Source organism: Megalobrama amblycephala, linkage group LG16 (assembly GCF_018812025.1).
Source record: "Megalobrama amblycephala isolate DHTTF-2021 linkage group LG16, ASM1881202v1, whole genome shotgun sequence".
NCBI classification, from domain to species: domain Eukaryota; kingdom Metazoa; phylum Chordata; class Actinopteri; order Cypriniformes; family Xenocyprididae; genus Megalobrama; species Megalobrama amblycephala.
Genome location: NC_063059.1, coordinates 21,752,424 through 21,764,656, shown reverse-complemented (window position 1 = coordinate 21,764,656; position 12,233 = coordinate 21,752,424). Strand labels below are relative to the sequence as shown.

General features: G+C 43.1%; 1 protein-coding gene across 1 annotated transcript; it reads right to left on the bottom strand.

Moving 5' to 3' along the window:
- Nucleotides 1–10,467: 10,467 nt before the first annotated feature.
- LOC125248263 (tripartite motif-containing protein 29-like) lies at nucleotides 10,468–12,075 on the bottom strand. Its single transcript, XM_048159984.1, has 2 exons — nucleotides 11,782–12,075; nucleotides 10,468–10,567 (listed from the first exon to the last, which is right to left on the bottom strand). The coding sequence occupies exons 1-2, from the start codon at nucleotides 12,073–12,075 to the stop codon at nucleotides 10,520–10,522; spliced, it is 342 nt and encodes a 113-aa protein (XP_048015941.1). The 3' UTR covers nucleotides 10,468–10,519.
- Nucleotides 12,076–12,233: the final 158 nt, after the last annotated feature.

Sequence of the window (12,233 nt, the reverse complement as noted above, 5' to 3'; positions counted from 1 at the left end):
GACTGTCGTTATTTTCATTTTTAAACACTTGCAGTCTGTATAATTCATAAACACAACTTCATTCTTTATAAATCTCTCCAACAGTGTGTAATGTTAGCTTTAGCCACGGAGAACTATCAAACTCATTCAGAATCAAATGTAAACATCCAAATAAACACTGTACTTACACGATTAGACATGTTGCATGACGAACACTTTGTAAAGATCCATTTTGAGGGTTATATTAGCTGTGTGATCTTTGTTTATGCTGTTTAAAGTCGGCATGAAACGGAAGTTGCGATCGTCTTTTCTTCTGTACTGTGACGTCTATCCAAGTGAAACGGCATCTGAAATGAGAGGGCGGGACTTGATTTCGTCCTTCGGGAATTGATTGGAAGTTGGGCATTGCTAACAAAATGGAGGCAGATATGAATTACTCCGAGCACTCACGTTACTGTAAGAGCTGTATTGAGGATGACGAGGACGGTTAACGGCACTAAACAGCGAGAGATATTGTTGTTTAGCTGGTTTTACAGCATAATTCAAATTATTTAAATGACAGTGTTCAAGGATTAGGAAAGCATATTTTCAGACATATCTAGCCTATCTACTGTAACCTACGTCACCTTGTCAAGAAAATGTTACTGGGGCACAGCAAAACAAAAAGGGATCCGGCTAGTAACCACTGTTTATATAAAAATCAACATACTTGATATTAATTTCTGTCCTGTCGAAGAAAAAACAAGTACTCAATATAAATACATATCCCTTGGACACACCTGTCTTTGCATCAATTTGATCATAAAGCAAGTTATTTTCTGTAAACACATCACAGCAAGTAAGCACATTTTTATTTTTCCCACAAAATATTTATCACCTCAAAATATGCACTATGTGCAAATTAAATGTAGTCTATACAGGTAATTATTTACATGTGTGGTTTTTGCTTTCATTCGATCTGCAGTTCAAGTACATTCTGTTTCTGAAGTCTTATAGTTATGTAACATGACAGCACATATTAAACTTTACGTTACAGCTAATTGAATGATATATTCAATAAAAATATTCTGATTCTATTTCAGTTTAAAACTACTGAATTACACCTACCTGTGAGTAAATGTCAGATGTGATCCAAAGTTTCAGTGTCTCAATAGAGAGGTAATTGTTAGAAGTTTCCAGTTCTTCTTGTTTTACTCAGTTTCACTCACTGAAGTCTTTCACTCACCTGCAGTGATGTCACACAGTAGCTCCGCCCATATCTCATGAATATGAATAGTTTATTCATCAGTGCTGACTCTGAGGCTGCGTCCGAAAACCTAGGTAGCTGTCTTGCTGCCTCGCTGTCTTATAAGAGAATGACTTGTACGGCAGCGTTTGTGCATGAAGGCACCTCATGAAACTGATTTCGGACAGACTTCTGAGGCAGCGTAATAGTTTAATGATCTACAGCAAAATAGCGCGAGCTTTGGTGAGAACTAAACAAATATTTAATTATTACAGTAGTAATTTCTCGATAGAAATGATATCAAAATTGAAATATGTTGGCCAAAATCGTACATTTATACACAAACTGAGCAGCAAACGCAACTTTCGGATGCCATCTTTATTTTTCTTGCTCAACTGTCACAGAATGGAAAGCACAGGATTGTGGGATATCAAAGGCAGCTAAGGATACATCCATGCTTCCTTCAAAAATCGATCTGAGGAAGGTATCTCATGAGACAGGAAGTGAAGCTAACATTGGATTCGGACGTGCCTTGATGCCTTCCTACCTTGAAATGTGTCCTCAGAAGGCAGCATTTTCCAGTTTTCGGACGCAGCCTGAGTGTGTAAACAGTTTAAATCAGGGGTGCTATATCCTGTTCCTGGAGATCTTACCAGCACAGTTCAGATCCAACCCTGATCCAACACACCTGTCTGTAATTATCAAGAGCTCCTGAAGATCTTAGCTGGTTCAGTTGTGTTTGATCAGGGATGAAGCTCCAGGAACCCCTTGTTTGCATCTTTTTTGTTCAAAATTAACAAAATTGAAATAATGAGCCAATATATCATCAATCCTTCTTCCAAAACATGTTTTTTGTTTTACCCTGATTGATTATACGTTAAGCCCATTATATGTCGGTCGAAATATGTCTCGTCATATCCATCAATAGAGAAAGTTGCTCCGGCTGCTTTGATGCATGTCTGGTGTGGGAGTGACAGAGGTTAGTTGTCACAATGAGCGAGAGAAAAAGGAAAGTGACATGTGAAGGCCAAGTATGGTAACAGATGTCATGATGTACCCGTGCTGAAACACAAATAAATGAAAGACCAATGGATTTTCTCCTTAATTAGGTTACTTTCAAATGAATGCTTAGTTTTTAGTTCATTATTATTTTTAATTAAAAAAACAAAAACCATAAAATAGTACAAAAAAAACCCCTCATGTATGTCAAACTTTTATTAACAAAATGAATTAGACGGATGACATAAAATACCCGCATTATAACAAATAAATAAAAGATATTTGGAAATTCCCCTTTAAAATTAGTGCTTAGTTTGTTGTGCACTATTATTTGACTGAAAACAACAACAATAAAACAAAGACAAACGCACATATATTAAACAAAGAAAACAATTTTTATTAACAAAAGTTATCTTGCACTTTTGCCTCCATTATCGTCCTGTCAATCATCTCGCAGTCTCACTCTCACGGATATGATTACAGTTACAGTAAAATTTAAATTCATCATCGGTATCCACCCTCAGCCGATTTGCAGTACAGTATTTGCAATGACCACCCCAAAACTGAGTGTATTGTGTAAAAGAAAAGTTATGACTGCTGCGTATGTAGGGAGACCGGGGGCAATTGTAAGATTGTGAAGATCCCTCTCTGCATGAGGACAAGCTGCTGAGTCATACTTTCTAAAGTTTTTCTACAAAGACTCATTTTTGAGGTATAAAGGTATTTGTTTCATCTACAGTATTTTTCTCATACTGTCATAACCATTAAAGGTGCCTTCGAATGAAAAATCGAATTTATCTTGGCATAGTTAAATAACAAGAGTTCAGTACATGGAAGTGACATACAGTGAGTCTCAAACTCCATTGTTTCCTCCTTCTTATATAAATCTCATTTGTTTAAAAGACCTCCGAAGAACAGGCAAATCTCAACATAATACCGACTGTTATGTAACAGTTGGGGTGTACGCCCCCAATATTTGCATATGCCAGCCCATGTTCCCAACATTATGAAAGGCATTAGACAAGGGCAAAACGTCTGGATGTGCACAGCTGAATCATCAGACTAGGTAAGAAAGCAAGAACAATAGTGAAAAATGGCAGATGGAGCAATAATAACTGACATGATCCATGATATCATGATATTTTTAGTGATTTAGTGATATTTTTTTCTAAATGTTTCGTTAGCATGTTGCTAATGTACTGTTAAATGTGGTTAAAGTTACCAGACTTGCAGTCTGTATAATTCATAAACACAACTTCATTCTTTATAAATCTCTCCAACAGTGTAGCATTAGCCGTTAGCCACGGAGCACAGCCTCAAATTCATTCAGAATCAAATGTAAACAATATAACAGTATACAATACTCACATAATCCGACGCATGCATGACGAACACTTTGTAAAGATCCATTTGAGGGTTATATTAGCTGTGTAAACTTTGTTTAGGCACTGTTTAACCCTCAGGGGTCTGAGGTTTTTTGGGGCCCTGGAGAAGGTTTGACATGCCCTGACATTTGTGCTTTTTTCAGTTGTTCATAAACATATTAATGGAAAAAGTGTCATTACACTGTATTCAGCACAAACTAGGCTACAATAATATGTGAGGAACATGTATGTACATGTTTGTATTTTTGAAGGAATAATGTTTATGCGTGGTTATTGAAAAAACAAAAAACTTAAATCACTGAAATAAAGCCAAAAAATATATATTAAATTTGTGTTCACAAGACTTCTGGGTATTGGAGGTTGTAGACTAGAGTTTTTGCTTCAAAATGAGGTAAAAATTATGCTGCCTGCTTGTTCATATAAAACAATAGAGAGATTTAAATTTTCTAAAACATCTTTGGTCAAGAAACACAGTATGCGTGGAGGCGTGAATCCTCATGAATAATGGGTGATTCTCACCTGAGAAGACAAAAGAATTGCATAAAGAGCTCTAATGAGCTGCATAAATAATGAGCTCTTTCAGTCAGGTAAGCTGTGAAAAAATCATGTCTCAGCTCATCATGGTGTAAATCAAACATACAGAAAAATCTACAATACTGTGAAATATTATTACAATTTAAAATAATGGTATTCTATTGTATTCTTTAAAATATAAATCATTTCTGTGATGCAAAGTGTCTGAACAATTATGTTACCTCTGTGGCATTTCATATAGGCTTTTAGCTTAAAAGCATGCACATTTGGAGAAATATTGATGGATTCTCATATGTTTGTCAATTTTCTATACAGAAAGTGTGCTCCTCCCTGCCCACGCTTCATTGTGGTCGGGGACACACACGAGATGTGTGTAAAATGCCTGGGGGTTGAGCATGCACAGGCGGCTCTCGAGGGGTTCACAGATGGATCTAGCGGAGGGGGAAGAGATGGGCCCTGCCCTATCGCTTCCCTTACCCGCTGGACCCAGTGTCTCTCCTTTGGCGGTGGAAGCACACGTAGCGGTTTCTTCCCCCCGAAGAGAGACACCGATGCTCAATATATCTTCCTCCGAGGAGGTTGATGTGGAGAGCATCGAGGATGAACCGCCATCAGCTTTACCAGCTTATGAGGAGCTATTAGAGGTGGTGACCAGGGCTGTTGAAAAACTAAATATTGAATGGCCCGTGGAGAAAGCTGAGTCCAGAGTTAAGAGTAAACTGATCGAACGCTTTCTTCCCCCTCGATCACTGCCTCAGCGCCGGGGTCTGCCGTTCTTTCCCGACCTCCATGCCGAGGTGTCAAGGCCGTGGAAGAGACCCGTGCAGTATCGGCTGTACAGCCCACAGACATCGCTGTACATTGTCGGTCTAAAACATCACGGCTATGGGGCGATGCCTCGGGTAGGAGAGACGCTTGCGAGCTATCTCTCGCCAGAGACCCCGTCGTCCCTTAAGACCCCGGCGCTGCCCACCAAGCCTCTGAAAACTACATCCAGCTTGGTGGGCAAGGCTTATTCGGCGGCAGGTCAGGCGGCGGCATGCCTTCACACCATGTCTATCCTCCAGGCATACCAAGCCGACCTGCTGGGGGAAATTGATCAGAGCGGGGAAGCGTCCTTCGAGGCGACTCATGAGCTACGCAAAGCCACAGATTTAGCTCTCCGGGCCACTAAGGAAACGGCCAAATCCATCGGCCGTTCTATGGCAGCCCTGGTGGCCACGGAGAGGCACCTGTGGTTAAATTTGTCAGATATTAAAGAGCGTGACAAAAATATACTCATGGACGCGCCGCTGTCTCCTGGTGGCCTGTTCGGCGACGCAATGTCAACGGTTGTCGACAGGTTCCAGGAGTCACGCAAACAAACGGCGGCATTTTCTAAAATCATTCCCCGCCGCTCTCATCCCCCGAGGCTGCTGGGCGGGAGCAGCCTCGGCCGACAGCCAGCTTCTCAGCAACATCTGCGCACAGAGCGCAACAGAAGGCCAGTGTCGCCTCCCGTACTCCCCCACGAAGCAGATCAACACCTGCGCACAGAGCGCAACAGAAGGCCAGTGTCGCCTCCCGTACTCCCCCACGAAGCAGATCCCGGGGACCGGGATGGGCGGCACAGGCGAAGCCTTCCGGAGGTAGGGCGGATCTGAGGACCGTCATTATCTCTCGGAAGGCTTCAAAGAAGAGGTCCTGATGTTAGTGGCACAGGATCTCTCGAGGGCAGCCCCCTCCGGTAGGATTCGGATATCGGGTCCTCCTCGGTGCCCTCAGGGGACCGTTCTGTCAACCCTGCCACCAAGTGTGAGTCAGGGCGCAGCGGTCTCCACCGATCCTCAGAGGAGGGTCGGCCAGCACGTGATTCGCCTGTCTGCCGGTGCGCCGCGTCAGATGGACGAGCCAAGTGCTCAAAAAACACCAGAGACCAGTCTCGAGAGACTGGTTCCCTTAGTAGAACATTTGGAAGAGTGGAAAAATCTCCCAAATGTTTCGAAGTGGGTGCTGCTCATAATAGAACAGGGCTACAGAATTCAGTTCGGTTCACGACCGCCCATGTTCAATGGGGTGCTTCCTATGGTGGTAACCCCAGAGCAGTCTCTGGTGATGGAGCAAGAAGTAACGACGCTTTTGCAAAAAGGGGCTATAGAAAGGGTCTCCCCTCCCAGCAAGATGTCGGGCTTTTACAGCCGCTACTTCATTGTTCCGAAGAAGGATGGAGGGTTGCGTCCGATCATAGATTTACGTGTGTTAAATCGATCAGTAAGGAAGTTGAAGTTCAAAATGCTTACACTCAGACAGATCATCCCTCAGATCAGGTCCGAGGACTGGTTCGTAGCGATAGATCTGAAAGACGCATACTTCCATGTATCCATCCATCCTTCACACAGGAAGTTCCTCAGGTTTGCTTTCGGGGGCGAAGCTTACCAATACAGGGTTCTTCCTTTCGGCCTATCCGTCTCACCCCGCATGTTCACGAAGTGCGTGGATGCAGCGCTGGCTCCGCTGAGACTCCAAGGCATCCGCGTGCTGAACTATATCGACGATTGGTTGATATTAGCTCAAACAGAACAATTGGCAGTTCAACATCGAGATGTTGTTCTGTCGCACATGAAGAGGCTTGGGCTGAGGCTCAACGCCAAAAAGAGTGTGCTGGTCCCGAATCAGGTTGCAAACTACTTAGGTGTAACCTGGGATTCCACCACGATGCAGGCGCAGTTGTCCCCTGCTCGTGTGAGTTCCATTCTCGGGCCCGTGAAAGGGGTGAAGTTAGGCCAGTCACTCACTGTAAAACAGTTTCAGAGACTGTTGGGTCTGATGGCAGCTGCGTCCAACGTCATTACTGTTGGCCTCCTGCACATGAGACCCTTACAGTGGTGGCTCAGGACCAAGGAGTTTTCCCAGAGGGGAAATCCTTTTCGCATGATCAAAGTCACGCGGCGATGCCTTCGTGCTCTGGTCATGTGGAGAAAGCCTTGGTTCCTAACCCAGGGACCCGTGCTGGGGACTTCTGGTCGTCGTGTAATGCTTACGACAGATGCTTCCCTCATGGGCTGGGGGGCGATCATGAGTGGTCGCTCGGCTCAGGGTCTCTGGGAGGACCATCAGCGCTCCTGGCACATAAATCGGCTGGAGATGATGGCGGTGTTTCTTGCACTAAAACACTTCCTCCCAGACCTGAGAGATCACCATGTGTTGGTCCGCACGGACAACACTGCGGTGGTCTCATACATCAACCATCAGGGGGGCTTGCGGTCTCGCCTGTTATTCAAGCTGGCCAGTCGCATCCTCCTCTGGTCCCAGGGAAAGCTCCTCTCGCTGAGAGCAGTTTACATCTCCGGGCGGTTGAATGTGGGAGCGGACGCCCTGTCGAGGCAGGGCGCGAGACCGGGGGAATGGAAACTCCACACCGAGGTGGTGGAGTTGATATGGAAAACTTTCGGTCGAGCTCAAGTCGATCTATTTGCCACAGAGGAGTCAGCTCAGTGCCCTCTGTGGTACTCACTTCAGCACCCAGCACCTCTAGGGCTGGATGCCATGCTACAGACGTGGCCACCAATATTAGGTCGTGGCCGACCTAATATTGGTGGCCCCTTACTGGCCGACCAGAATATGGTTTTCGGACATAATGTCTTTACTTCACGGCTCCCCCTTGGAGCTTCCAATCAGGCAGGATCTCCTGTCTCAAGCGGGCGGCACGATTCTCCATCCCCGCCCAGAAATGTGGAAACTGTGGGCCTGGCCCCTGAGGGGGCAAGGCTCATAGGATCTGGTCTCCCAACCGAGGTTGTGGAGACCATCCTTCACTCCAGAGCTCCCTCCACGAGGAAGTTGTACTTTTATAAATGGAGATTGTTCTCTGTATGGTGTGAACAGCATAATTTGGACCCGGTCCATTCTTCAGTCTCAGACGTGCTTCAGTTCCTTCAGGAAAAGTTCTCGGAGGGCTTAACCCCTTCCACGCTGAAAGTATATGTGGCCGCTATTTCGGCTCATCATATCTCTGTAGGGGGCTCCTCGCTGGGTCGAGACCCCCTAGTAGTACGCTTCCTCCGTGGTGCACTCAGGTTGAGACCTGTGGTGCGCACAAAGACTCCAACCTGGGACCTTGCTATTGTGCTCCAAGGGCTGGCTGAGGCTCCCTTCGAGCCAATAGAGGAGGTGTCAGACAAATTCTTGACACTTAAAACCATCTTTCTTTTGGCTGTCTCTTCTCTGAAGAGAATTGGTGATTTACAAGCGCTGTCAGTCGCTCCATCTTGCCTTGAGTTTGCGCCTGGTATTGTGAAAGCCTTTCTGCATACCAGGCCGGGCTATGTCCCAAAGGTTCTGACGAGGGTCCCAGGTCCCATCGTACTTGAGGCTTTTTGCCCGCCTTTTGCCCTGTAAGAGCATTAGATGCATATGTCCACAGAGCTGCCCTGTGGAGAAAAACAGAACAGTTGTTTGTATGTTATGGGTCCCCTAAGAGGGGGGGCCCAGCATCTAAACAGCAGATGAGCAAGTGGGTGGTCGAGGCCATCTCACTTGCTTATGAGACGGTGGGGTGCCCGTGTCCTTTGATGGTGCGTGCTCACTCCACGAGAGGTATGGCCGCGTCCAGAGCTCTCCTATCTGGTGTCTCTATGGACGACATTTGTGTTGCCGCTGGATGGTCATCCCAGCACACTTTTATCAGATTCTACAATCTTCATCTTAGCATCACTCCGGGGGCCAGGGTGCTACAAGATAGCAGCCAGGCACTCGGAGACACGGCGTAGTTGGGATTGCGTTCCCATCACGTCATCCGACGTAGCGTTGATAGTTCCCACGAAAGGGAACGTCTCGGGTTACGAGTGTAACCCTGTTCCCTGAGTAAGGGAACGAGACGCTACGTCACGTGGCCGTATCTCCTGCATACCTGGTGCGCTTGCTTCAGACAATTTACAGAAGCTGGCGTGCTTTGTGTTCAGGTGTGCTTTATAGCTTCCTGATCCGTGACGTCACCCGCCTCTGACGTCACGTCTTTTCATTGGTTGGATACAGAGGTGCTTCACGAACACAAAATACAGAGGGTTCCCATCACATCATCCGACGTAGCGTCTCGTTCCCTTACTCAGGGAACAGGGGTTACACTCGTAACCCAAGACGTTTTCGATTTGACTTACACGATTTAAAACCTGACATTTCAACGTTTCTTTAGACATAAGTCTCGTTTTTTTGTGACCACCGTGTTTTTTTTCTAACCAGTGTGAAATAGACTCAAAATACTCCGTCAATGTTGCACATACAATTAAGAGCTATACACCATTTTAATCTGTGGAATATCTTCTTTTATTTGTGTACACTCAGAGTAACAACAAAATGTTGTGCTTTTAGCAAAATAAAGAAAACTAACATGATGCGCGATCTCTCGTCTCCCTCTGAACAAAGTCCAATCTGATAGTTCTCAGAAAATGAACTGTAACTTAGTGAATACTAATCACAAAAAAATGAGACTTATGTCTAAAGAAACGTTGAAATGTCAGGTTTTAAATCGTGTAAGTCAAATCGCAAAAAAAAATCTGTGTTTATGCAATCTGTATGAAAAGAGAGTCCATCAACAGTCCTGAAGCTCTGGATCATTCTGGTCATTCAGTAACATTTGGCAGTTTTGAACTTATATGCTGTTTAATATTGATGATCACGTGATTTTACATTTGTGGAGCAATCTGTGTTTTGATCCAGAGATTCTGTACTAGAAGATGTGTAATAGCGCCCCCTACCATATAAAACACCGATAGCCTGAAAATTCAGTCAATGGTGGGAAAGAGTAAAGTAGATTTGAAGTAAATCAGTGGACGAGCCTACACAAAAATTCAGATACTCAGAATTAGGAACATATGAGTTTTCTTTATAAATCAATATTTTCAAACAATGTTTATAAGTTTATAAGAGACTACCTAAAACTATTTTAATAAGTAATAAACATTAACAGTAATAAATAAGAGTAAACACAGCTACAAGCATACTTTAAAGTAGATCTTGGTCAAAAGATTGAGTAAAAGTAGCCAAATAAACTTAGACCTTTCTGTCAGTATATGTCAAGTACACAGAAGTGTATAAGTTTTAGGTTTATTTCTGAGAAGTACATAAAAGGTAGACTGAAATTATACTTTCTTATTTTCAGTTAAAAAAAAGTATACTAAAAGCACACTTATTTTTCATAAGGGTTATTATGTATTTACATATTTAAAGGGATAGTTTACTAAAAAAAATAGAAATTCTCTCTTCATCTACTTCATCATGTCGCTTAAAAGCTTTTTTTTAACTCTATTTTATGCAACTTTATTAAGCAGATTGAAATAATATAATGCAATATTAATTGTGTATTTTTAACTTCCTCTCACTTTTCTCAGCTCTACTGAGTGTTTGATCTCTTGAATCTTCTTCATTCTGTCCTGATCATCTGATGAACATCTGTCTGTGTCTGAACCAGCTACAGAGAAAAACACAGGTAACTTCCATATTATGAAAAAAATATAATTTAAAGCTGCTGTCCGCAGTTTTTCCTCTTTGTCGCCATCTCTGTTTGAAACATGCAATTGCAGTCATATGCGGAACAGTTATCTGTACATGCGTTGTGCCTCGGCACAGCTCGTCAGCGCAGATGAATCTAATGTTTGCTGTCAGTCACCGCACCGGTGTGGATACTGAACTTCAGAATCACACATTCTACATCTTGAAAGTATGACCAATATAAGAATTTTCACTGGAAAATATCATCTGAACAAGTAAGTAACATGTCTGCCACATTTGTTCTGACCAACTGAGGGGAAAAGCATTAGGCCTACAATAAATCACGCTGCCAATGATGATTAAATCTAATGATCGCTTAGCTCCGATCACGTCAAACCGTGCAAATTATTATTACTGTTACATTGTTCTCTAATTGTTAATGTTAACAACATCAGCATTGCGTGATTTATTTAGTGTGTATTAGCGTTACCTGTAGATTTCAATTTCTGTATCCACTCCACAGTCCAAAGTCTTGCTTTTTGACTACGGGTCCAGTTGTCACTGTTGATTGTCTTTTGGATCTTTCTGGATTACAATCCGCCATCAAAATGATAAGTTTAATTATTTCAGCTGCTGTGAGAAAAGGCTATAAATGATCCGCTACCAGCAGCATCCTCACATGATATAACTGACTAGCCTCTCGACGGGACTCCTTCCTTTCTGTTTACGGAAGTGATGTAATGACGCACAGAGGAACTGCTGCATGCTCAAATTTCCTGCGGAAATCCGCCATGTCGCTCTTATTATAAAACATTATTACAAGCTTACTGTTGTGAATCGAAACAAGATAATTAGCTAGTTTTGAACACTGGCTGGTTATGTACTTGTTCAAAAGTTGATTTTGGATCATTTTTAACCAAAAAAAGTTGCGGACTGCAGCTTTAAATAATGATTTTGAAAACCATTTTAAGACCCCATGACTTCCTTGGCTTTGAGTGTAACATATGCTTCTGTACTCTTGAAAGTTGACAAAATTAACTTTAAATTTCATGATTCATCTTGAACTACAGAAGTGTTTGTCCAATTGAACTGGCTAAAATAAAAGTTGCAAGTCTTTTCAATATGACCTGCAACAAATAGGACAGAAACTGCATTTCACAGTGAGTTTAAAGTGTTTTGTCTGTAACTCTTTACCTTCTTCTCTCGACTCTCCTCCTCTATAGGAACAGTGTTGTGAGTCCTGTGTTCTCCTTCAGTGCAGAACAGACAAACACACGTCTGATCATCTCTGCAGAACATCTCCAGAGGTCTCTCGTGTTTCTGGCATATATAATCCTCCAGATTTTCCACAGCGTCAATCAGTGTGTGTTTCTTTAGACGTGGGACTCTGAGATGAAGCTCCAGATGATCATCACAGTAAGAGCTTTGACACGTCAGGCAGGACTTCACAGCTTTCTGCTTTCTTTCATCACTAGAGAACTTCTGCATGACTTTACTCTAAAGTTACTAATGTTATAGATATCTAATTGAACAACATTAATTGGACAGTAATCATTTGATGATTTTACTAACCTTTTCAGTAAATAAAGGAGAGTCTTCAGTCGAACAGTGTTTACTGGAGATGTGCTGCAGTCGTCATGGCAACT